General features: G+C 40.0%; 1 protein-coding gene across 4 annotated transcripts; it reads left to right on the top strand.

Moving 5' to 3' along the window:
• Positions 1-515: 515 nt before the first annotated feature.
• On the top strand, positions 516-27564 carry c1qtnf12 (C1q and TNF related 12). 4 transcript variants are annotated; one of them, XM_061791053.1, is made up of 8 exons: positions 516-858; positions 14697-14801; positions 15305-15416; positions 15517-15701; positions 20816-20924; positions 21692-21785; positions 24162-24240; positions 26650-27564. In XM_061791053.1, exons 1-8 carry the CDS (start codon positions 682-684, stop codon positions 26746-26748), a joined length of 960 nt encoding a protein of 319 aa, XP_061647037.1. In that variant the 5' UTR covers positions 516-681; the 3' UTR covers positions 26749-27564. The 4 variants fall into 4 exon arrangements, with proteins under 4 accessions (XP_061647037.1, XP_061647027.1, XP_061647051.1 ...); XM_061791043.1 differs by having other exon boundaries at positions 15514-15701; XM_061791067.1 differs by lacking the exon at positions 14697-14801.
• Positions 27565-27781: the final 217 nt, after the last annotated feature.

Raw genomic sequence — 27781 nt, 5'->3', positions numbered from 1 at the left:
ATGCGGTAGAAAGATTGCAGTTCGACCCTGTGATTGTGCAAAGGAATTTTCAAGAGCAACCACCGGAAAGAGATTTGAAAGACTGGAGCTCACACTACTGTGTCCAATTGTCCCACGAGCGGACATACTAAAAGACGGCAACATCTTTTTGGCGACCCCCGACTTTGGCTGACCTTCGCCTTTTAGCAATTACCGCATCACTTTGCCGGATCCGCTGCACAGTGAGAGTGTGAGAAGAAACAGTCGCTGCAAACCCGCAAATTTTTTACGCCCCTCCTCTCTGCTTCTTCTTCATCTTCTGGTAGACCTCCTTAGCCCCCTACCTCCCATCTTTCAGCTCACCCCCCAACAGAGCAGAAAGCGTGAAAAATCTCACTAATGGGTTTATTTGCTGTCAGATCTGAGCCCAAGTGTCATTCCCTCGGAGCATATTGCTTGAAACATTTCATTGTTGAGTAAGCCTGCACCAAGTGGCCGAGGTGGGTGAGGGGGGGGTGGGGGGTGGGGGGGGGGGGGTAGTGGGGCTCAGCTGCAGTAGTCAGTGTGACTGTCTCTTGGAGTTGCTGCATTCTTTTTGGCTCCTTCTCATCATTCAGGACGTTGGGTTGGTAAGCATCCTTGAGTAGGCGCCACCTCAAGAGTATTCAGTCTCCATCAAAATCACGGTGAAATTTTGTGGAGATGTGGTGTGGGACTGCTCCCCTGCTTGTGGCGCTTGCAATGTGTTGGACTTACTGCATCTTGGATGGAGTAGAAGCTAAAAAGGAGAGGAAGAAGCTGAAGGAGACACCACTGCAACACACAGAGACCTACAACGTTACTCTGTCCAACAGCGAAGAAGAGTCTGGAATTCCCAAGGTAGTGACTAGAACACTTAAAACCAACATATAATTGTACCATATTACTATTGCTTTTTAATAACAGTGATAAGTGACATGAACAGGTTTCTCAGCCTTTTGCAGTCCCCAAGTGGAAAGGCTAAATGGTTGCAGGGGACAGGTGTGACCTCTTAGGTCAAACCTCAGCAGGCCACATCGAAATGTGTGAAATTCTTAATGGATGACTTCCACGGGTATGTCAGGAATGTGCACTGCTAAAGGCTGATCAGAGCATCAATTAGTGTGAAGTCTAGTGTGAATGTCCTCCAACAACTCTGGAGACAAATAAGGTCAGTTGAAGGCTTTAATGTCAGACAGGAATTACCTTCTTATTATTATTATTATTATTATTATGCATTATGATTCCTCTTCGTCTTCAATGCTATGGGAAATGACACTAGCTATGAACCAAAGGTGATGTGTTTTTAAAAAAAAAAATGTCAATGTTTTTTTTTGGGGGGGTGAGGAATGACCAAGAGCTAACATGATCATTCGGCAGTCACGTTTTGTTTTTCAAGCCCTGATGATGTCATAATTCTCATACAAAGATAGTGGAGTGACATCATAATGATGACAGCTTTCTGTCATAAAGGGAGACTGAAATTCCTTCGTGTGGTTTTACAGATTGGTGGTCACATCTCACAGAGTTTAGAGGTTTACCTATATCCAGAAGAATGCAGACACACTTGGCAGTGGAACAGTAGAATCTTCTCCTGATTGTGTCGAAATCTTCTCCTGATTGTGTCGAAACATTTTGCTAAGATCTTGCCAGCTCAGTGATGCCTGCTGGCTGCAGGTGATTGTGACTCTGGCACAGGTGCAACACTGGCGGACATGTTCACAGAGCTGACCCAAAAACTCTCAACCGATTATACCAGTCCACCAACTGGTCGGCGATACAAAGGTTGATGGGGGTAACTCCTGTCCTGGAGGGCACAATGAATCGTGCATTTGCTTCAGTGCTTAGCATCCTGGTACAGCCGTGCGACTACGCCAACAAGTTGGATTCACTGATATCAAACGGGATTTTCCCAAAGTGTAAACTTTGTAATACTTTGGCTTTGCCCATCGACATTGACGCTCATCTGCTGGTGCCTCATCATCTACATCCATGGTATCTACATCCCTGGCACTTTTACTAATCTCAAAGTGCTTTGTTAGATGGTACGTCTTGCTTGTAATGCATTGTGGACTTATGTGGCTTGCGTTATATTGACGACTTGGTGTCTTGGACCGTCGTGGCATCAGCTGTCAGTCCACGAGCCTCATGGACATGCTCACTCAATAGAGATGGAGCTACCAAGTCGAAAGTCATCCTTTATCCCCAAATCAAATGAATGGATGAGACAACTGAGGCAGCAACTGAAATCCTCCGCAAATGGTCTGAATGCAAAAACGCTGAACCTGCAGGTGTTCGACTGAAGAACCACCCCAGGTCTTAATGGCACAGTGTCTGACATTGTCACAACTATTGTTGATGACCTTCACTGTACCTCAGATATAGACAGTAACAGCAGAGGCCCAGAAAGTCTTAATTTTGATCTGAGGTTGATTCAGAAGACATTGACTAACTTTTTTTATCATCAAGTGTACAGCCAATCCACCGCCAAGTCTTTCTCCACAAAAACAGCTTTGTCAGGTTCTCACAAATGTAATTTGAGAAGCTTATAGCTGATATAGTTGGTCAAAGTCTGTGGAAAGACTTTGAGTTCCTGTTGAGTCTTCAGAGCACTTCTGCAGGTGTTGGTACATTTGATCCTGTGTTGTCCCTACCTGCTACTCTTGAGTTTTTAGAGAATCCAGGATGATGTTTAGGACCTTTACAACAATTCTGTGATGGGAGGAACAAAAGTCACAGATACTCATGAAAGCCTCAATGATGAGATCACAATGTTTAAAAGAAAAAACTGAGGGATAAAATCTATATTTTAAGAAAAATCAGGGGACCTGTGCCTCTGAGTTTGTAGGCAACCAAACACATGGGCAGAGGAAGCACAAAACACTGCACATCACAAAGATATTTTGTTTAACATTGTAGAAGATGCCGTCAGGAAGTTCGTGCAGATGCTTCTCAGGATGGAAATAGAGCCAAGGAAGTGGAAGGCCAGTGCCGATGAAGTATGCGGTACATTGAATGATATTGACATGATTATTAAAACTATTGGAACCCCAAAGCAAGAACTTCAAACCATCAGTTCACAGGACAAGGATTGTGAATCATTACTTTCTGAAGACCACTCCTCAGTGTCACATAGTACCACGCTGTCACAACAAAGCCTGGTGAGCAAGCTGATCATTACGTTGGTCAAAGGCTCCCCCAAAAAAGTCATTAAGTCACTGCAGCCAGATGACATGCAGCTGATAATCATCCATCACTCGGAAAAAGTGCCCAAGGAGGTAAATTTGGGGGTCTGTGGCTGCTAAGGACATGGCAACCTACAGTAAATGAATCAAAACAGTCACTGAGAACTTCCAGCAGTATAATACCCAGGAGAAGTTATTGGAAGCTTTAACATCAGAGGAATCAAGTTTTGATGATGTGGTGTTGAAACATCTGTTGAACAACCTCAAAACCTGCAAAAATGCTCCAGAGAGGAGCAAAATAAAAATTTTACTCAAGCCCTTTACACCTTTCCGAATTGACTGAGTGGAAGAATAACTGTTCACAATTGTAATGTGATTAACTGGTCAATACTGAAGAAAAATAAATATATTCTGTGTTTTATATATTATAAAATAGAGGGAAGGTGCTGGAAAATGTATTGACCAGGATGTGGGGTCCAGCATATATGTTCAGTGTTCAGCACTATGAGAGATATAGGACCAGAGTTCATTTCAACCAAACCGAACCTGTCATTGTGAACACAGCCTGTATGTTTATTCCATCAACATCAAAACAAAAACATAGTTTTAAAATGTGCAACATTTGTAGAGAATTATTATAGTTGTCAAATCCTTTCCAGTTTAAACCAAATGTGGTGTTTTATGCAGTCAGAAGCTTTAACGGCAAACTGTTTCATCTGGATGTGATCCAGCCAGTGCATTTGGTAGGAATTTTGATATAACGAGGAAAATCCCATTTACAATGTTCAGATACTTTTTCCCTATTAAACCCCAGATCACTGGTCGTGTTTGTCGGATTTTATTACATTTTGGAGTTAATGTTCCCCTTTTTAGCTTTTGAGACTACAGCTACAACTATCATAGATAGTAGGTAAATTTCCACAAATACTGTATGTGCAATTTGAGCTCAGCATCTAAACCCTACCAGTTGTAAACACCAGCTTACCAGCACCTGGGGGAGTTGGGTGCCTTGCTCAAGGGCACCTCAGCCATGAATGTGAGGGTGTTTGCTTATTGGTTTATTGCTGGCGATGAATATATGTGAGGGTTTTCCACCAGGCTAGGTTGTTTGTGTTCAGCCCACCCATTCTGTTGGCATACAACTCATACTGTCCTATATACCAGCTTTCTTTCCCTTCAGCCCCTACCTTTGGAATCTTACTCTCGTGGAAACAAGCAGTGAGTTCTCCTTTGTATCTATAAAACACCATGTAGGTGGTTGTGGTCCGCTGCTGTTTATTTGGGTTGGGCCGCCCTGTAAAAGCAGAACCAATGAAGAATGACCTTGTGTCAACTCTCAAGTCTGCTGAAGATTATAACCCGCTCGGATTCCACTCCTCTGTCTCATCCCACAGGGTGTGGGGGTGTCTCGTTGTTTTCACAAATCCCTTCCAAACACCTACCTACCCTAGCCGAGGTCCACCATAGTAGGCCCTGTGCCATGATGTAATTCCTGGGAGCGTTAGGTGGGCGAATATTTTTAAAACCGTGGCACTGTTCTTCCCAGTCAATTGATCCTGTCATTCAATGACCCTGTCTGACTCCACTGAGTCTGGGCCATCCAATCAGTGGGCGGTGCAGCCCTGAAAAGTGGGACAGCCTGCTGTGTTAAGGTCCTCACAAAACCTGTTCGAATGGATCCTGAAAGAGAACACCTTGGTTAGGATTAGCTCCCCTTCAAATCCTACCTTGTCCCTCCCCACTAACATTGTTTTCATCTCTCACAATCAGAGCAGACTTTACATAATCAATCCAAAAACCTTTTTTTTTTTTTTTTTTAAACTGAAAACTAGTCTCAAAGTGGAAAGTTTGAAACCTGAAAAAAAACACTGACATTGCAATGATGAAAACTGTAGCCATGCTAAGTATTGAGTATACCCTAGCACAAGTATTTTACAATTACAACAATGGCAGACCACCACATTACTAATGTGTCCAAGAGGATTGTAGGACAACTGGTCCTCAGAAGTGCATACCTAAAGACAACTGGTCCCCTAGGACCACCCTGGTTGGTCAACTGATCCTCTGGTAGGATTCAAAGAAACTTTGTAATTTACATCGTTTAGACATAAATTTGGGTGAAATTTTAAATTGAAATTGAGTATCTTTAAGTTAATTTTATGTATAAGTTATTAGTTTATAATAAGGTAATGTATGGTAATTTTGTTCAATAAATGCACTAACTGCTCAAAAGCTAGTTTTCACACACACACATATGAGAGAGAATTTTGATAAATATCTGATTTGTAACAAAGAAGTGCTAAATTTTTCTGTGATTTGTATTAAAGTATGAAACACTTCTCTGTCATAATAAAGATTGATTTGTTGGCAATTTATGGTCTTTATTTTTTGTTTAGAAATAGGTTTGTCATGTGTTAAAATAAAAATTAAATTGATTTTTTAAAAAGTAAGTTGTTAAATTTATTGCGAGGATCAGTTCTCCACATTTCCGAGGACCAGTTGTCCTAGGTACAGTATGCACTTTTCAGGACCAGTTGTCTGAGGGCCATCCAAACAGATTGACAAATTGAACAGTATACATCAGATTTTAAACCCACTCATACACTGATGAAGTCTATTCAAAAGAGTAAGAGCAGTTGGTGTGCATGTGTGTTGTCTTTGTTTACAAAGTGACGTTGCTTTTATTCACTTTTGCAACTGTGTAAAGAAATATTGTTGGGAAACTTAAAAAAAACATTAGTTTTTATTAGATGGTTGTCATGGCACAAATGGCCTCCTAAAGATGCAGTTCAATCCCAGAAGAGTGTTTTTGCCAAACGGTGTCACCTCTGATGACAGCCCGAACTTCAAGCTTCATATAAACTAAAACAAACGTTAGCTCATCGTTGCCATACTTTTCTGCTTTCAGAGGCAAAAGTGTGCCCTGAAACAATTCACACCGCTTATTTAGTGAGTTATCGTTATTACACATGGCAACGAAAACAACATGTCTGGTCGAGGCATCCTGGCGTGAAATATCTGATGTCAAACGAGCCAAACATTTACACTCTACATTTACATTTTTTCCCCCCTCATGCCAACTGGAAACACTTTCAGGATGACCAATCCTGCGTGTGGGCTGCTTGCAGTGGGCAACCCTCGGATCATTTTCCTTGAAGGTACTGTAATCACAATAACGAGATGAGGACTTGTTATACGTTTAAAAAAAAATGTAATCCTGCCTGAACCTCCCTCCTTGTCCAATTTAACCTCTTTAAGAGACTGTAAGCCTCATTGCTCTCCAAACAAAAGATGAGAGCCATCTGTCATTGTTGAGAGCACCAAAGAATCCGCAATGGTTGTAATTGGGAGAGTCAAGTCAGACATTACACTTGGTGTGTTGATAAATGGCTGGATTAAACCAAAGGTGAGGCTTTTGTTTCCTCTCTCATCCCCGGTGATGTTTGGGGGACATTTTGGATCACACTCTAGCAGGAAAGTCCTCTTGTTCAATACTTACTCATGGTGATTTTAGGATTCGATACCAAGAGCTGATGCTGGAATCTTACTGATTTAAATTTGATTCTTCTGACTTCACATCCAGTAACTTGCTGTGGATAGTCCTCTCACTTCTCTTAATGTCCATTGTTGACGCTGACTGGAATATGTGCTGTAAAAAAACCCCACAAAAAGCAACTTTGTGGTTACTGAACAGCTCTCATGAGATGCTGATGTTGCATGATGTTGAATGTTTGTGTGAGTTTAGAGGTGTATTTTCCCTAAAATATGGATGGAATTTCAAATTGTACGACTTCAGGACTTCTACTGTATTTGATTTTCTTCGGACAGGAACAATATTCACAAACATTCACAACAGGCAATCTCCAGAAGATAATTTGTCTCATGTACTGTAAGAAAATTGGATGCACTCAGGTTAGCAGGATGCTCTTATCTTGTACCGCCCCAGGATCCCTGCCTCTCAGGTTGTGATGGGTGCACTGTGATCCCCATTCAGCCATGCATGGATGACTGCACAGGGAGCAGCACAGGCATGGAAAATAACAAGAGGATTATAGGGATCATCTTCCTGTCTATCCAGCCTTAAGCCTGCCTGTGCAACACTTTTATCAGCAACAAAACACTTCTCTCTGCCCCCGTGCGCCAACACATGCACAAGCACTTGTAATATTCAGCAAAATTCATGGAAAAATACAGGAGATGTTTGAAATGAAGTCCCAGAGTACTGTTGTGTCGGCCATACTTTTCCTTTTATGGCGTCATAAAAATTCAACCAAATTCCCCACAAACACATCACACAGCCAGATCATTACTTTGTTTGAAGTAAAATGCAGTATAAGTCTTCTCTAAATAATGACAGTAATTATTAAGTTACATTAATTCAATTGCTTTGCATTCATTGAGTGAGCCAAAAATGAAACATTCTCTAGTACTAAATACTGGCATTAATTCCTCAAGTCGTGATGTGTGTGTGCGTGTTTGTGGGACGGGGTGGGGAGGGGGGGGCTTAATGGAAGTAACGCGTCTCTTTGATAGTAGGCCTTTATTAGTACAAATGATTATATATGGGGGCGACCTCAGTACCTCTGGCTTGGATGACTTCAGTATGGAGGGACCCTATCAAACACTTTTGGTTTGCATTTGGATTTTTTTAAATGTCATAAGGGAATCAAAATAACTCATCTGTGGAATACCACTTCATTTAAAAAAATTTTTTTTTTTGCTTTATGTTGAAACAAGGGTACTGTACCATATGCAATATAATGTAGTATAAGGGAAAGTTTACATGACAGTCACCTCCTAAAAACAGGAATTTTTCCCTAAATGGAATTTTTAAATGTTTCACATAACAATATTGTCAAACCAATCTCCTGTGACATGGACCTGCAAAAATGACAGACAATACTGTTATTATGCATGCTGAGAAGTAGCTGGCAACATCACTAAAGAAATACGACATACATGGAAACACTTCTTAAGAATAGCCTTTGTAAATGTAGATATATGACTTTAAAATGTGTCCTCTGTTTGCACAAACGATCGCTTTCAATGTTTACAACAACTGTGTTTTTCTGCTCCTTTCGTATAAGCAAACAGCCAAACAACACAGTTTCTATTTGTTTTAATTTCAAAAGTGTGTTTTGTAAATGGTCCCAAACTCCTACTGGACCAGTTCCAGACTAGTGTATCCGTGGCATGGCCTGGAGCAACACTGAGAAGTGTAAACGGTGCAGAGAAGATTTAAAGCCTCTCATCTTCAGACAGACGACGTGACACGTTCTCTCAGTTTGGGCTACTGACAGACAAAGCCACTTCCAGGCACTCATACATCAATAGTGATCAAAGACAGGGCCCCGGTTTTCTTTGTCAGCTGTCAGACTGGTACCAAAGCCCGCTCCATCCCCACTTAAAGATATCAGACCGTTCAACGTACAGTAAAAACTGCATAAAAAGAATAGTTGCCCTCGTCCCTCCCACTCTTCAGGACTTGCACGCAATCAAAGTTCTGTTGGACTCATCCCAACCTGGACTCCACCTTTTCCAACTCCTGCCCCTCTGGTCAGCACGACAAAACACTGCGCACCTTAACCACCAGACATTCCGACAGCTTCTTTCCCCTTTCCATAAAAGCAATCAATTGACTCGTGAGTTCAATGTGACAAATTGCTATCATTTTGCACGCTTCTGGTGTGTCACTTTTACTGAATTTTTATTGTAGCAGTCACTTAGATAATTTAGCCCACTCCTGTTGCATCTATCCATCCATTTCTACACTGCTTATCCTCACTAGGGTTGCGGGTATGCTGGAGCCTATTCCAGCTAACTGCGGGCAGGATGCGTTATGCATAATTTATTATGGTGTGTTTTTTGTTTTGTTTTTTACTGCAGTCTTAGAGTGACACAAACTACAAACATACTTGGCCAATAAAGATGATTTTGACACTAATTTTAACTGTTTGCCAATTCCCGGTGTACTTTGAGACACATGTGGCAATCTCACCTTGTAACGAAACAATACAAATGTTGTCTTGGTTGTGAATTATAGTATTTGCACATGAATGTCTACACTGAATACTTTACACAGATGCACATTAGGGATGGGAATCACAAAATAACTCAAAATACGATATTATCAAAATATTGTGCTGACCACAACAATTCTGCAATACGGCAGTTAAGCATGGAGCATAAATCCGTTTTCAATTAAAATAAATCTTGTGTAAAAAGCACGTAAGGTGTTCACGCCATCAGAGCACCCCATTGTGGTCGAACAGTTCACAACCATAAATAAGGAGAAACATTAGAATGGAACAAGTTCATCATTCTTTAAAGATGGTGATTGAATTACAGTAATAACTGTGATTTTTAAGCACATAAATGAAGTCAATAATTACCTTGGCTGTTGGCGTTCGTCCTTGAGCACAGAAAATCCTTGAGGGGTAAAGTTTTAATAGTTTAATTACAATAGTGCGTGTGAGTGTGTGTTTGTGTGCGTGTTTTTTTTTTAAACGATAGCGAGCTCGGCGTATGGATGAATTCCTGTTAATTATATGCTGTCATTTTTCTTATTATGTAGGCAAAACCAATGCTATAATGACTCACAAGTATACTCAATGTTATGACTCTTTGCCATGACATGACCAATGTGAAGCTTTGACTTACTTTGGAATTAGCACCCGTTGTCTCTCCCAATGTCCTAAAACGGCTTCAGGGTTGAAATACTAATATACCCTCAACTAATATTTATGGAATCTAAAAAAATTAATTACACTTAAAGTCTTAAAGATCTGTCATATAAAAAGGTGGACATTTAAGACAGGTATAGACCCTTTCCAAAAAATGTGAATATCCTGGAAAAGGTTATTTATTTCCGTAATTCCATTCAAAAAGTTAAACTTTCATAGATTATAGATTTAGGGCCCACAATTTAAACAATTTCAAGTATTTATTTGTTTATTTTTACATAATTTGGGCTTCCAGCTCATAAAACCCATGACATCAGGAATTCCAAAAATGTGAATACTGGGAAGAAACCAATGTTCACTTCTCAGTTTTTGTAGAGAAAAAAAAAGAAAGAAAAATAAAATGTGGTACTTTCAAAACAATATGTGAATCTTCAATACTTGGTTGGGAATCCCTTTGCTTTAATCACTGCCTCGATGCGCCGTGGCATTGAGGCAATCAGTCTGTGGCAATGCCTGGGAGTTATGGAAGCCCAGAGTTCCTTGCTGCTTGCTGTCAGTTCTTCTTTGTTTTTGTGTCTGGTGCCCCTCATTTTCCTCTTGATTACACACCATTGATTCTCAATGGGGTTTAGATCTAGCGAGTTGGCTGGCCAGTCAAGCACTGTGATGGCATGGGCAGGTTTTGGTGCTGGAAGATGAAATCTGCATCTCCATACAGATCTTCAGCAGGAGGAATCATGAAGTCCTCTAAAACATTCTGGTAGACTCTTGCGGTGACCTTGGAGTTTACCAACATCTGCACTAGACATTGCACCCCAAATCATGACTGACTGTGGATATTTCACACTGGACCTCAAGCAGCTTGGGTTCTGTTCTTCACCCGTCTTCCTCCAAACCCTTGAATCTTAATTCCCGAATGAAAGGCACAAATTACTTTCATCGGAAAAGAGGACCTTGGACCACTGGCCAACAGTCCAGTCCTTCTTCTCCTTGGCCTAATTGAGACGCTTCCTATATTGGCTGATGCTCAGAAGTGGCTTGACCCAAGGAACCCGACAGTTGTATCCCATCTCCCGGATGCGTCTGAATGTGGTGGGTTTTGAAGCTGTGACTCCCGCCTCATTCCACTCTTTCTGGATCTCTGGTAGATTCTTAAATCTTCTCTTTTTGATAATCCACTGAAGCCCACAGTGATCTCTTTTGCTGGTGCATCTTCTCCTGCCACATTTTGTACCTCCACTAGACTTTCCATTGATATGCTTGGACACAACACTCTGTGAACAGCCAGCCTCCTTAGCTATGAAGCTTCGTGGCTTACCCATCCTATGGAGGGTATCAATGATGGTCTTCTGGTCAGTTGTCAAGTCTGCAGTCTTCCCCATATTGAACCCAACTGTGACAATTGAACCAAACTGAAGCAGTTTAATGACACCTGGGGAAACCTCAGCAGGTGCTTTGACTTTAGTTGATGATTAGTGTGTGACACTCAGTTTAAAAAATTTATGGCCTGCAAAATTTGGGCTGATTTCTTCACAGTATTCAAATTTTTTTAATTCCCGATTTCGTGGGTTTTATTAGCTGGAAGCCCAAATTATGTAAAAATAAACACAAATAATTGAAATAGTTTAAATTGTAGGCCTTGAATCTATAATCTATGAAAGTTTAACTTTTTGGATGGAATTATGGAAATCAATAAACTTTTCTATGATATTCTATTTTTTTGAAATAGGCTTGTAGACATTCAGATAGACAAAAATACAGTTAATGACAAATATGTAGGAGTTTTGATCAAATGGAACCTCTGTAGTTTCACACAGTTAATTTCTGGATCACCCTTCAAATTACTTTTTTTATGTTTAAAAAAAAAATTTCCCCATAGGAAATATTAAATCGAGTAGATATATAAATTATTTCTTGCAGGGTCAAAGTCAAAATCATAACAGCTTTATTAACAACTAACAGTGCAATGATCAATAACAGTAGGTAAGAAACAGCAAGTTACATTTGAACATACAAGTGTAAACTAGTACAACTTAATTAACGTAACCTTTAATTTTCCACAAGATGTGAAAACAAAGGCTCGGAGTAATATAATGTTGAGTTATCACTTTCATTTTTAAATGTTTGCTTACCACTTCACAGCTGCCAGGGCAATCTGGGTTAAGGCTCTAATTGACAAATCTATCGCACTCTACCTATAGCCTTTACCACGATAGCTGCTTGGCTTGAGAAATGCTGTATTGTTTGCTGACTTCCTGCAGTCTGATCGTCACTATTTGGCTGCCAAGATGGCAGGGATGATAATATAATTATCCAAACATCCATCCATCCATTTTCTTTACCGCTTATCCTCACAAAGGTCGCGGGCCTGCTGGAGTCTATCCCAGCTATCTTCGGGCGGGAGGCGGGGTACCCCCTGAACCGGTCGCCAGCCAATCACAGGGCACATAGAGACAAACAACCATTCGCACTCACAGTCACACCTACGGACAAACCCACCAAGGCACGGGGAGAACATGCAAGCTCCACACAACCGGGGCCGGGATTTGAACCCGGTCCCCAGAACTGTGAGGCAGATGTGCTAACCAGTCGTCCAAACATGTCATCTTATTCATTTCATTTTGTTAAGGACAAATGAGAATTCCATTTCCTAGTCTTAGAGTTGCTATGTTGACAGTGACTGCTGGCAACTAAGAAAAAACATACATAATAACACTTTAAAACTGTTCTTATTCTTAAAATGTCTCAATGGAAAACCTCTACAAGGCTGTTTTATGGAAACTGTATTGGAGGCTGGAAAAGTAGTCTTATAAGTTCTCATTTTCATTGCTTTTGTATGTTTCCCAGCCTCAGAAGCAAAAAAAAAAAAAAAAAGAAAAGAAGAAGAAAATCCAACATATTAACTTGTGTATTTAGTCTGCTGTCAGACAGAAGAGAAACTCCAAATATTTGAGGGGGAACGTTTTTTGATTCCAGCACATTGAGAAGGCAAACAAGAAGTCACTTTTTTATTGCAGTGGAACAAGAGGCAGGTCTTGTACAGTGAAAAAAAAAATGTTGTGTTGGTTTTGCAGATAAGTGATCTGCGTCCCCCTGCCAAACCTAAACAAATTCCATCTCAGACGACTCACCTTTCGTGGCTCGTCTTTATCTCCTCATCTATCTCGACTGCAAAAGGATTTGACATTTGGTGAAAGGCTGCTTAAGATTGATGCAATTGGAATTCATTCAGGCTCTCGGACATAAATCAAAATACGCAGTGTAATGCATGAAAAGGTTGCATCCAGATACCTTGGAACATTTCATGTTTGGCCAATGAAACTTATGATGAGTGAGTTGTTTCAGATAAGTATACATGTTGAATAGACTAACACAATTAAATCATGTGAAGCAGGGGTATAGTACATTCTATTACAATGTGTTGTCATGTTATTTTAAACGAACGTTGACAGTCCACACTTAAATGCATTACTGAGTCGTTTTTCACCAGCCTGCTTAAGGAACATTCCACGTGCTAAGAAATCATTCACTTTGTTTACATTTGTCTGAGGCTGTTTGGGAAAGTAGGATTTGACGTGGCACATGAGTAAAAAATGTAGAGGGACAAAATTAGCATTACAGTAATTGATTGTTTTAAAAGGCCACTGGCCAAACTTAAAATGGTCAACCAAAAAGCCGCATTTCTTTTTAATTTTTTTAGTTTTTTAGTTAAAGTAAATTCTGCAAGAGAGACAGAAAGTCTTCCCTAGTTTAATTGGATCTTTAAAATTACTATTTTAAAATTTCTTAAATAGGACTGCAGGTACAGGCAATTACTATGGCACATTTTATTTATTACATATTATGAAAGTATTACAATATTATTCTATATACCTAAATAATGTACACAAAATATAATTATTTGAAATACTACCTAATATATTATTCCGACATGTTCATTTACTGCAGAAAGTACCAGGTAGCTATTACCAACAAGGTGTTTATTGGGACGCAAATGTTTTTTTTCCACAAATAAATAATGATAAACTTTAGCTTTACAACTGCCATATCAGCTCTGCAGGCAATGTGATGAGACATAGCGATATCATATAATTACACCCAGACATTTTTTTTCTTGAGGGAAAAAAGGTATCATCTGTTGGGGGTGAGGCGTTTATTTATTTTGGACAATACATTGGATGATTAATGTACTGTTTTAGTAAATGCAATGTGGCAAACGTTATCTAACTAACTTTATTTTACACTCCAAATCAATAGGAAGCAGCATTTTTGCAAGGCTCAGGTGTCCACTACAAGCTTAGGAAAAAAGGAAAATTTAACTTGTATGGCATTTATTGACTTCATTAATATTGACTCCTAACGCAATAAACCAATTTTTTTTTTTATTGATCTTGCGTGACTATTTTCCTCTATTTTGTACAGAATGCATTGTACACAGCTCTTCATGTTTCAAATGTAACTTTGAATGTTGCTGGTTATTTAAAACATTTGTCCCGTTAGGAAAAACCCATGATCTAATAATGCAAATCAAGAGCTCTTTTCCGCAATGGTACGAATCAGATTTGATTATTCTAAGAAATGCGATTTATTTTCCCAGACTTGCAAATTCATGTTTACAATCGATTGACTCAGTCTGAACAAAAGATAATACAGTATACACATAATAGAAGGGCAAGGTCAATCTTTTTAAAATTGGTTGTTTATTGTGTTTTGGAAAGTAGTTCTTCAAATATAAAATCATACAGCTTTCAGAGATATGCTCACTATGACTTTATTTTAGATTGTTCCTCCTTCTTTGCAAATCCAAGGCAATGTTACCTTCTCGTTGCAGGTTTCTGACAACCAGAGAGTGGATCCATTGGGATCATGGATGGACTTTGTCAAAAGACCTGTTGGCAACTTCCCAGCGAAATGTCGCAAACGGAAAAGACCTCTGGTAAACCCAGAAGATGGCAGAGAGTATTGCACTGTTTAAAAAAGTATCCAAAAATTCCTCATTTCCATCAAGCAGTAAAGTTTGGTTCTGTTCGCTAATATCTCCTTTAGTTAAATGATGAAATAAGATGAATTTACTGATTCATACCATACGACGTTTTGGCATCCTTTCATTGACGTACCAAGAGCTCTGGTAGGGTACCCAAAGGCCAGAGATAGACACGTAGTGCAGTGTGTTGATTTGTGGACATTGAATGGTCACTTCCAGAATGGGAAGAGGACAAATACCAAAGGTTGTCTTCTTCTTGAAATAAAGACACTTGTCAAGAAGAAATATGCCTTCCATTGTTGTTCTTTTATTTACTGCGTGTCCTTCCTTTTGTTCTTCTTATAACTATCCTATCCTACACACACAAGACACTTCAGGAGTTACTCTCTAAAAATGTGAACTGTGACTTTAATGACCTGTTTGGTTACTAACGTTTAGTGTCGGTCCTTCACTAGCCAGGCCCACCTGGTCCTCCAGGTCCTCCGGGCCCACAAGGACCACCTGGCTCACCTGGAGCTGAGGTGACCCAGGAAGTTCTTCTTCAAGAGTTCAAAGAAATGATAAAAGGTAGATGTTAGGTTGTCCAGTCAATATAGGACAAATAACCTGCAGAGATATGATAGTATTAAGTGGGCCTTTATGGTGATGATCTTGTTTCTAACAGAAGCTACAGAGAGACGAGCCGTGGCTGTGGATCGACAACCCCCTTCCAGCCAGCTTCCCGTGGCTCTCCTCACACTGCAGGAGGGCATGACCTCCTACAGGAGGATAGATGAGGCTTTCCACTGCAAACTCAAGGGACCCATAGTGGTGGACAAGAAGACTCTGGTGGAGCTCCAGAATTTTCAAACAGTATGTTACAAACGTTGATGACTACGCTCCACTTGCTGCATGACTCAAGCCATGTCCTTAATACTCTTTTTTTTTTTTGCATGTTCGTATGTAGGTAGCACGGTGTGAAGTGGTGCCCGTGCTTATGGAGATTTGTTCTTTATAAAATAATTTAATTAGTTTTGCTAATTTATGGTCAACTATATATAGTAATTCACATTTTCTTTGATTTCACGTTCTTGTGCCTTTGCCAGAAACAATTTTTTTCAGGCCAACGATTGCCTAAAAGGGCCTTACAGTGAGGCACTGTAGGACCACCTGTTGAACTAATTTTAAAGTGGCTTAGTATTGCATTCAAGACTGCTGGGAAATTGCTAATATCCCACTTATGAGGCTCGACTTTGAAGTGCTTCCGTCAGATGTAAACAAAAACATGGCTACAAAAAAACAAAACAAAAAAACGTATACAATGAGCAAGTAATTTCGGTTTGTGAATAGATAATTTGAGAAAGAAACTAATCTTTTTTGGATCCTTTAAAAATACATTTTACAACTTAATATATAGATAATATAGTGTGGAGCTAATACTAAAAATACATGTTCCACTGAATACAGAGAAATATGATAAATTACATTGTTATCTTTTTTTTTTAATTCCCTCTGAAAATGTGGACATAACTTGAAGATTTGTCCTTGAAATTTTTGTTTCTGGGTCATTTGCTTTTCAGTGGTAAGCCTGTTCTGGAGAGAGTTTAGTGTTTGGTAGACATTGTTTAATTTGTGTGAGGCATCGTCCCCTGCAGTGGTAACTGGCATGGTAAAGCCTGAAGTTCCACCCAAAGACCAACCAAAATATCAGTTCAATTCCACACATCACTTTCTGGACAGCACACAAAAGGCACTCTGTCTGTGACTTGGAATAAAGTTTGGAGAGGACAGAAATAGACATTGTAAGAAACAGCTTGCTGTAGTGGAAGAAGCCTGTTGACAAGGCTAGCATAGCAGATTCTTTATAGACGGAGGTAGACAGGCCAGGGGCTAGCTGTGTGGCGTTGTGACATGCTCAGATAATTGAAAAAAAAAACAAGGTCCTGTAATGGAATCTTTTAATCAATTTTAATCAAAAACTATGTTGTTTTCTTCTGCTTTGTTCGTGATCGAACTTTGGTGCCGACCATTCCAACCCTTCCAAACATCTGAAGCGGTTCAGTTGTAGTACGAATCCAACTGTAAAAGAAACCGTTCCTGTTTCAAGTTACCCTAAACATCATCGTGGTGACGAAGCAACATGTAGCCTGTAAACAGATGAGACTGATGAGTTACTGAATACGTCTAGGATTTAGAACGTATGCATTGAGCATTTTGTCTGATAGCAGCATGTCTTGTCACTTTTCATGTAATATGCTCTTGACTATTTGCTGCTGGACCATAGCCTGCTAAATTGTCCATATAATGATTAAAGCTGTCAACAAAGTGTGAGGACCTTTTAATCCTTAGTCCTTCCACCAAACCTTCCCTTTTCATTCATCCTTGAGAGGAGCAATTTACAGTATCTTATATGATTTGTTATGGTTCACATGAACTTTTTACCAAGTGAAAAGAAACCAAGCCAGGAACAAAACTGATCAATTCCATAAACTCATCAACAAATTCGGACCAGAAAAGGTCCAGATCTATTGGGCTCCCATATGAAAATAGATGTAGAAGAGTGATTTTTAAACTACAACCCCAATTCCAATGAAGTTGGGACGTTGTGTTAAACATAAATAAAAACAGAATACAATGATTTGTAAATCATGTTCAACCTATATTTAATTGAATACACTACAAAGACAAGATATTTAATATTCAAACTGACAAACCTTATTGTTCTTAGCAAATAATCATTAACTTAGAATTTTATGGCTGCAACACGTTCCAAAAAAGCTGGGACAGGTGGCAAAAAAGACCGAGAAAGTTGAGGAATGCTCATCAAACACCTGTTTGGAACATCCCACAGGGATGGCTAATTGGGAACAGGTGGGTGCCATGATTGGGTATAAAAGGAGCTTCCCTGAATTGCTCAGTCATTCACAAGCAAAGATGGGGCGAGGTTCACCTCTTTGTGAACAAGTGCATGAGAAAATAGTCGAACAGCTTAAGGACAATGTTCCTCAACTACAATTGCAAGGAATTTAGGGATTTAATCATCTACCAATGTCAGTAAATACAGTTCGGCGCTACATCTGTAAGTGCAACTTGAAACTCTACTGTGCAAACCAAAAGCTATTTATCAACAACACCCAGAAACGCTGCCGGCTTCTCTGGGACTGATGCAGAGTGTAAAAGTGTTCTGTGGTCCGACGAGTCCACATTTCACATTTTTTTTCGGAAATTGTGGATGTCGTGTCCTCAGGGCCAAAGAGGAAAAGAACCATCCGGACTGTTATGGACGCAAAGTTCAAAAGCCAGCATCAGTGATGGTTTGGGGCTGTGTTAGTGCCAATGGCATGGGTAACTTAGACATCTGTGAAGGCAACATTAATGCTGAAAGGTACATACAGGTTTCGGAGAAACATATGCTGCCATCCAAGCAACGTCTTTTTCATGGACGCCCCTGCTTATTTCAGCAAGACAATTCCAAAACACATTCTGCACGTGTTACAACAGCGTGGCTTCGTAGTAAAAGAGTACGGGTACTACACTGCCCTGCCTGCATTCCAGACCTGTCTCCCATTAAAAATGTGTGGCGCAATATGAAGCGTAAAATACAACAGTGGAGACCCCGGAATGTTGAACAGCTGAAGCTGTACATCAAGCAAGAATGGGAAAGAATTCCACCTACAAAGCTTCAATAATTAGTGTCCTCAGTTCCCAAATTTTTATTGAATGTTGTTAAAAGAAAAGGTGATCTAACACAGTGGTAAACATGACCCTGTCCCAGCTTTTTTGGAACGTGTTGGAGCCATAAAATTCAAAGTTAATGATTATTTGCTAAAAACAATACAATTTATCAGTTTGAAGATTAAATATCTTGTCTTTGCAGTGTATTCAATGAAATATAGGTGGAACATGATTTGCAAATCATTGTATTCTGTTTTTATTTATGTTTAACACAACGTCCCAACTTCATTGGAATTGGGGTTGTATATAAACACCACTGCCTTTACAATATATTTCCATGCATCTGTTGCATTACAATCAGAGGTGGGTAGAGTAGCCAAATATTGTACTCAAGTAAGAGTACTGTCCATCCATCCATTTTCTGAGCCGCTTCTCCTCACTAGGGTCGCGGGCGTGCTGGAGCCTATCCCAGCTGTCATCGGGCAGGAGGCGGGGTACACCCTGAACTGGTTGCCAGCCAATCGCAGGGCACATAGGAACAAACAACCATTCGCACTCACAGTCATGCCTACGGGCAATTTAGAGTCTCCAATTCATGCATGTTTTTGGGATGTGGGAGGAAACCGGAGTACCCGGAGAAAACCCACGCAGGCACGGAGAGAACATGCAAACTCCACACAGGTGGGGCCGGGGATTGAATCCGGGTCCTCAGAACTGTGAGGCTGACGCTCTAACCAGTCGCCCACTGTGCCGCCAAGGGTACTGTTACTTTAGAATAATATGAAACAAGTAAAAGTAAAAAGTAGTCATTCGAATATTTACTTGAGTAAGAGTAAGAAAGTACTCAATGGAAAAACTATTCAAGAGTAACTTGTGGGTAACTTCAGATTTTTTTTTTTTAAATCAGAGCATGAACATCAAATAAAAATAAAAATAAATAATATATGGGAGTTGACACACACCGGCCACCATTTAAATTTTTAACTGCCCAAAAACCAACAACACATGCATTGGGACCTACAGAAACATGATTTGCTTTATTCACATAAATGACTTCATGAAAGAGCTGTTTGCTGACCAGACTTAGTGATTGTGTGTGCTTGAGCGACACCATAGGACAGGGCTAATGTTGCCATGTCCACTGCCAAAACAACAGCAAAAACATCTGCAACATACCGGAAGGTGTTTTCTCAAGTTAGAAGTGGGCTGAAATATCCAAGTTTGGGAAGTCACACTTTAAGAGCTGCATGACAAAGCTGTAAAGTAAAGTCTGTAAAGTAAACACAGTCGTGCAGCTGTTTTTTTTACGCCCCAGTCACGAGTCATTTTGATCGGTTCGCGAAGGCAACGTGCACGGTCATGTGACTGCCTTGTGTTGTTTAATTGGTGGACATGAGTCAACGTCACTGTGGTAATGTTCAATTCGCGCAACGGGTGCCCTATGCGGAAGTCGAAGATGCAGTCTAAAAATAGACAGACAGACGCAAGCATGGATAAATAAAAGTAGCGAACGACATCCCGATCATTGTAACGGAGTCAAAGTATCGTTCCTCCTTCACATAAATACTCAAGTAAAAGTAAAAGGTATGGTGCATTTAAAGTAATCTGACAAGCACAGTTGATCGAAAATGTTACTTGAGTAAATGTAACCGAGTAAATGTAGTGCTTTACTATTCACCTCTGATTACAATGAATGTTCAGCAAAACCTGTTGGCAGCGATTTTTTTCTTCGTTAGTATCTGACATTTCTATAATTATATTTAGTCCGAAGTTTATAGTAGTCACTTCAAATCTCAACATTGCCCAACGATTTCTGGTGGTACTACTGCATTCGGTCCACAGACAGACAGAAATACTGTACGGATGAACTGAACGCAGAGTACGCAAGGACTGGCTTCAGCACATTTGAAGTGTGCCATCCCTTCATAATACAAAACTGCATTACTACATCTTTCATGACTTTGTGCATTATTTTGAGTCATTCTGTATATTGTCCATGGTGGAGGTAGTTAGGTACTCCATCCATCCATTCATTTTCTGTATCGCTTATCCTCACTAGGGTCGCGGGCGTGCTGGAGCCTATCCCAGCTATTGGTTAGGTACTATTGCATTAATTACATGACTTTTCTATTAGACGGTCCCATGTATGAGCAAGGGTACCATGGGCTTCGATTAGTCACGCTAGACAAACGAACCGGACTTTAGGTGCCAAGTTTGAATGTGTCCTTATTCTCAAACTCTGTCACATAACTTCTCATCAATTATTATCTGTTATTTGTAAAATGCCGCCTCTGATCTCACTATGATTTCAGCCACCAGCTAAGGGAGCCTTCCTGAGAGGGTCAAGCATGGACCAGTCTACTGGCAGATTCACCGCCCCTATCACAGGGATCTACCAGTTCTCTGCCAATGTCCACATTGGTAAATCAAAACAAATGTACTACTTAAGATGTTGTAGTTAGTGGCCACGCATGCTACTTCATAACTTGATATTCAACTTGATTGCATAATACATGGGTTATATGTTTGAGAATTGTTGTTATGTTAAGGTTAATGCCAATAGTCCCTGGTACAAATTACGTTTTGTTTCTAAGAATATGTAGCATTTTTAGATGGCTTGTTTAGTCTTTTACGCACCCCACATTTGCATAATGGAATTGAATTTTTGACAAAGACATAAAAATACCAAAAAAGCCAAGTTAATGGATAATAATAATGTACTAACCATCAAACGATTTAACTTAACTATTGAACATAACATTTGAATAAAGTCGATTTTAAAATGGTATCTTTGTCACCACAGTCCTTCCTTCAACGTATAACTGACTTTTAAGCCACTGCGGTAAACTTGCGTGTGTTGAGCTACAAGGACGAGAGCAAAAGCTAACGCTAAATTAAAAAATCCTTGTCTGTGTTTTAACATCATGTTCTGAAATAATGATGGATCATTGCTGTGCTTGTACAGGTTCTGCATACAACTCACATAAATGTAACATTAACGTTTTCTAGGTGGTCCACTTATAAATTACTATAGACCTCAAAATAGTTTATCTGACGTTACCAAGGCAATGTCTAATATGCTATTTGGTTTATTGAATGACTTTAGAAGGTGGTACAATTTCTAATGTATGTAAATGCAGTGGTGTTGCTTCAGATATAACAGTAAATAAATGTGGATTGTTTTCCAGATCACAGTGAAGTGAAGAGAAGCAAGAGCCAGTTGAAGGCCAGGGACAATATCCGTGTATTAATCTGCATCGAATCACTTTGCCACAGATACACGTAAGTATCACACATGGCGATTACAGTGCAATCTCAAAGGCCAAACGAAATCCCTTCAGGGCGCTGATTAAACTCATATTTTTATAGATTGTAAAATACATTTCTCTGATTATTATTTTTATAGATTGTAAATTTATAATAATAATAATCTTTTATTATTAATCTATAATAATAATAAATCTATAATAATAATCAGATTGTTTCTCTGATTATTATTGTTATAGATTGTAAAAGACATTACACTGATTATTATATACATCCCAAAAAAAATACATTTTTGGGATGTATATAATAATCAGTTTTAGGAATAAACTTTAGCCATTATGTAACTTCACAAAATGTACAGGCAATGTTTTATGCAGGGGTGAGTCTAGGTCGAGTACTTTGGGTGGGCTGAGCCCATGACCGAATTTTGAAAGTACCCTTCTGAAATTTGATCGAGCTTTTTAGATCTCGAAAAAGACCATTTGGTGGATGACCCAAAATAAGTGTAGCCTCGCCACTAATAATAATAATAATAATAATAATAATAATAATAAAAGAACACGCAACATGCAAACTCCACACAGGCGGGCCCAGGACTTTAACCCCGGTCCCCAGAACTGTGAGGCAGATAACCAGTCTTCCACCCTACTGGCAGCTGGAAATGTGTGTAGCGGTTCTGACCATAGATATGAAGACCCACCCTTCCTCGATTTGCCGGCTCAGCAACTCCGTACACCAATTGACTAACATGCATGTGAGATGGTGTTCATTCACTAATGAGTTTGATAGAAACACTATAGACTTTAATTACTTGTGCTGGGATCAATAATAACAACATAGGTTATACTAACATCAACTCACAGGTTCCTACAGGTGTCCATCCATCCATCCATTTTCTGAGCCGCTTCTCCTCACTAGGGTTGCGGGCGTGCTGGAGCCTATCCCAGCTATCATCGGGCAGGAGGCGGGGTACACCCTGAACTGGTTGCCAGCCAATCGCAGGGCACATACAAACAAACAACCATTCGCACTCACAGTCACACCTACTGGCAATTTAGAGTCGTCAATTAACCTACCATGCATGTTTTTGGGATGTCGGAGGAAACCGGAGTGCCCGGAAAAAAACCCACGCAGGCACGGGGAGAACATGCAAACTCCACACAGGCAGGGCCGGAGATTGAACCCCGGTCCTCAGAACTGTGAGGCTGACGCTCTAACTAGTCGGCCACTGTGCCGCCTCTTACAGGTGTTTAGACACTAAAAAAGAATCACACCCCACCACTCGACAGTAGCACTGACTTGCTCATTTTTCCACATCCTGTCCTGCCCTTTTCTGTCCTCTTATCTTGTTCTCTTGGTTAGTTATTGCATGTCCTCACCGGGTGCCCCCCCCCCAGCCGCCCCCGCCCCTCATCTACAAATGACTGTTGTAATGTTACTTGTGTTCAAATACTGTATCTAGACTCTCACTATTGTTCTGCTGTGGTTCTCACCCCAAGTCCCTTTGTCCACTCTGTCCCTTTGTCTGTCTCCTAAAACACTTTTCTGTCCGGCAGCATTTTCAATAAACATCAGAATAATTAAAAACATTTAAAATAATCAGAGGGAGTATTTCGAAATCCCGTTGCACAGCAAAACTGTTCCAGCACAAAGGCATACAGATCGACCATTCTGATAGACCTTGGAGCTGAGCAGAACAGGTTTAAAAAAAAAAAAAAAGGGTGCTGTTTTCCTTTGTGATGCAGGTAAACAGCTGAGTCTTGATCTGAAGAGTTTGTCTGTTTATGTTGTGACACGCACCTGCTCAGTGGCTGCTATTGGGTAAACCAAGCAGTCACTGAGCAGGCGCACGTCAATTCAAAATGAGTGGAAAAAAAGGAATAAAATTGATCAGTTCCAACATGAAATACCTTGTCATTGTAGAGTAATCAATGAATGCACTTTCAAAAGGATTTTCAAATCACTAGTTTCTGTTTTTATTAGGTTTTACACATCCCAATTTCATTGAAATTGGGGTTGGTATAAAAAGTACCTGGCTTTATTTTCTAAGATAAGTCTTGCACAAACCCCCTCCTATGCAGAGAATGGGCAATGAGGCTCTTCGCAATGGCAGTCGATGTGAAGGCGAACATGATTGATTTGGTATAAAAAATGTGTATTTTCCATTTAACAGAAGCCAGTGCTTCCCTCTGAGGAGGTGTTGTTAGCTTGCTTGGATAATACTGGATTATGTACATCCTATTCAACATTCATATATTCAAACATGAGTACAAATAAATAATTAAATAAATATTATTTCTAAACGACCCCGACAAAACCTAACATCGTATTGTGTGCCAATGTGAAGGTCTGTACAATAATAGTTATTGAAACCTAATTTTTGTCTTGCAGCTCATTGGAGATGATTGTTGGCTTGGAGAGTAACAGTCGGATCTTCACTGTGAGTGTTCAGGGACTCTTGGAGCTCCAGGTGAGTCAAATGTGGTCCATTTTTAATAGATCTCTATGTAATTTTGGTGGTTTGCTTAGGTCAGGGATAAACACAGGAGGGATGGACGTTTGACTACATGTCATTGATTGACTATGGGGCAAACCAATTAACCAATTAGTAGTTCTTAAAATATTATTCTTAATGGGATGTGAAAATGTCTCTTTGGATGTTCTGAACTCGCCGGCACTGCTCTTATAGGGCCTAATTTTCTAAAGGTTTCCCTGTTAAAAATGGCCGCAAACTTCATTGCGTAAGCAAATAGATGTTGAAGCTGATCTTCTAAACAGGTGCACGAAAGATTGATTCTGCCAATTGCGCTAAATTGCCACAAAGTTTATTTGCGCGTTGTTTGAAGACTTTATGAAGTTAGATTGATTAGGCATGCGCAATGTGATATATTAAACTGAGACAAATTGCTATGGCTGATTTTGTGTCTTTAAATACCGTGTCTAAAGGGCAGCTGCAAACGGCACTGCTGTGCATAACCATGACGAGAAGGGCAGGCAAAATAAGAGTAGACAGGCGGAACAGATCTTTTCCGCAAGCATTTACATTTTTTAAATGCCAGAGACAAACATTATCGTGACATATCTTTTATTCAGCAATGCAATTTTGGAGCTTTTGAATGATTTAAGGCGCAGGTGTCAAACTCAAGGCACAGGGGCCAGATCTGGCCCCACCACATCATTTTATGGCAGACAGTGGCAACACTCCACGACATTTATTCCGACATTTATCTTGTCAAATCAAACAGTGGCAGGGAGCCGGAACCAGAAAACGTGTCACCAGTCAACGCGAACGGATACACCCGTTACCATGGAGATGATAGCAATAATGGATCGCACCAATGTATTGTACTGTGTTGGGGAAAAAAAGAACAAAAAGAGGAAAAGCATGGTGTCGTCACCGGTGCTCGGGAATGGGCTCTACATTCAAGAAGAGCTTGAAGTATGTTCACGTACTTTTAATACAATATGGCTCGCAAGCAGGCAACATAATGTTTTGTAGCCTAGCAAGGTAGTGCTAACACTAAAGTTTGTATGTAAACAAGCCGGCGTTCTGTCGAATGATACTCTAAAGCTTCGGGAAACATCCTTGACTTTTCGTTTTGGCATCATAGGGCCAAATCCTTGGTCGTGGATTAAGTCACACTACAAGAAGTTTTGTCATTCCTGACAAAATATGTCGGGCCCGATCAGGGAAATTGCCCGCCATAGCTAATCGGGTCAGTATTGGGGCTAAAATCTAAGCATAAAAGGGATTGTTGCTACTATATATGCTCAATTGGAAGCGTTTCTCAAAGCAAACGAGGCTCGCCGTGCGCGAGCTTGACAGTTTAAAACAGGTGGGATTCATCAACACACATAGTGGGTGTGACAAGTTCAATGAATACCGGTACGGATTTTATTGTGCGTGCGCGCATTCTAAATTTCAGTCTTATGAACAAATTACGTGTTCTACGCACTCTTTGATCAATGAGGAACCTGGATTCTGCCTTGCCATGTCTCTTCGCTAACCATTAACATGTGCTGTTTGCATGTGTGTGTGTGTGAGTGTGTATGTGTGTGTGTCTTCGTATCAGTGTGTTTGCATTTATATGAGAGGGTGGGAGGGGTGGGTTTTTGTATATTCCTTGCTATTTCCAGTGTCTGTCTTTTATTTCTGTAAAACACTTTGTATTGCATTTTTAATGTATAAAAAGATAAAATTGGATTAGATTTTTCCGAACATGACCCAACATACACAAAAATGTAAACGTTTACAAATGTCAGTTTTTTTCCACAAACCTTTTACAAAGTTTGTGTACATTGAAACTGTTCCAGGTCAAATTGGACCTCTGTCTGAAAAAAATATTTTAGATTTACCACTGTGTATCAAATCAAGGTAAATGGTGGTAACGTGGGAATCTTGAAACTATGAAACTGTACATTCCTTAAATGTATATATTCTTCATGGGACAGTGGTAACAGTGTTCAAGAGAGAGCTTCCCAAAAACTGTTGGTGTTCCCTGACATTTGCATAGAAGAAGAAGAATCACCTTTACTGTCATGAACATGCATGCACATGAAATTTGTTCTCTGCATTTTACCCATCACAGTGCACACACACAGTTGTTAGTGGAACACACTGGAACACGGGGCAGCTGAAGCGCCCGGGGAGCAGTTCGGGGTATCAGTGTCTTGCTCAAGGAGACAGCAACATACTATGTGTGCATATAAAATGAAGAGTATGTAAGGGTAAAGTGAGTTTTCACAAGTTTAAATTTGTTTAAAGTGTGTGGGAGTCTACATCGTAGATTTTAACCTATTGTGGGTGGGTCTGGAATATATCCCCTGCGATAAATGGGTGTTCACTTAATGCGTCACACAATTTGTTGCTTCCTTGCAGGCAGGCCAGTACACCTCCATCTTTGTGGACAACGCAGCTGGGGCCTCCATTACGATACAGAACGGCTCCGACTTCATGGGCATGCTCCTCGGGGTGTAGCGTCACGTCGCGGCAATCTGCGATCGTTCTCCTCAAATGAACCGCTCACGAGCGCCACCATACGACAGCAAGCACGGCCACGTTCCGAGCGAGTTCGAACTGAATTTTGACCCGACGCTGTGTGATAAGCTGTGGGTTGAAGTAGGCGGAGCTAAAGTGATTTGTGTTTTCTATTTCACTGCCTCTTCCTTGGACCAGCTCGTGCTGCTTCACCAGTAAAATGACCTGAACATGCAATACGTTATTGTCATGCTTGTGAGTCTTTTTACTCCACGTACTGTACAACATAGAACGAACATGAACTAGGGTTTTCTGTGTATATATGACTCATACGGTCTTTAATTCATTTTCTCAACAATTTAATCCAATTTTTTTTTTTTTTTTTTTTTTTTTTAATATTAGTTGTGAGTGATGCTGAGATGGTAACAACACAGCACCGAACGGTGTTTTTTAGGGTGTGGTTGTCATGGTAACACCCTTGTAGGTCCCAGTAATGTTGATTTGATCCTGCCCTTTTGCATCACCAGGCTGTATATCAATGATTGTTATATACTGTATTCCTGCCATACATTTGTAATTTATCATAACTGCATAAAATACATTAGGATTGTACTTTATGATATTTATATTTGAGAAAATGTATCAATCTTATGATATTTGACAGTTAGATTCCTGCAGCAATAAAATTATATCTTTTTACTGTATTGTAACAATGTGTGACTATGCTGCTACGTTTGAATTGTATGAAACTGACATAGTCACTGGACATAGGAGTGAAAATAATAAAGATGATACATTTGTGTTTGCACACTTCAACCCGGTTCGGTCGTCACAAAATTGTCTGTTCACTTTTCGATCTCCAAATTTCCCCATTTAAAATAGTAACAACTTTTGCCATCACAAAACCTTCATTAACTGTTCAGTTCAAAGCTTTAAGTAACATTTAGGCTACCATGATGTCAACATTTTTAATATTAGGCGTTACAAGCATTATGCCGCGGCATGAATTGTAGGTAAATTAAACACATGGCTT

The sequence above is a fragment of the Phyllopteryx taeniolatus genome, chromosome 1 (assembly GCF_024500385.1).
Source record: "Phyllopteryx taeniolatus isolate TA_2022b chromosome 1, UOR_Ptae_1.2, whole genome shotgun sequence".
Lineage (NCBI taxonomy): Eukaryota > Metazoa > Chordata > Actinopteri > Syngnathiformes > Syngnathidae > Phyllopteryx > Phyllopteryx taeniolatus.
This window is presented reverse-complemented; position numbering and strand designations above follow the sequence as displayed.

Coding starts and splice junctions, on each gene's coding strand:
- c1qtnf12 (XM_061791043.1), top strand. CDS start 682: ATGTGGTGTGGGACTGCTCCCCTGCTTGTGGCGCTTGCAATGTGTTGG. Junction 21,786..24,161: donor TCACTTTGCCACAGATACAC/GTAAGTATCACA, acceptor TTTGTCTTGCAG/CTCATTGGAGATGATTGTTG. Junction 24,241..26,649: donor AGGGACTCTTGGAGCTCCAG/GTGAGTCAAATG, acceptor GCTTCCTTGCAG/GCAGGCCAGTACACCTCCAT.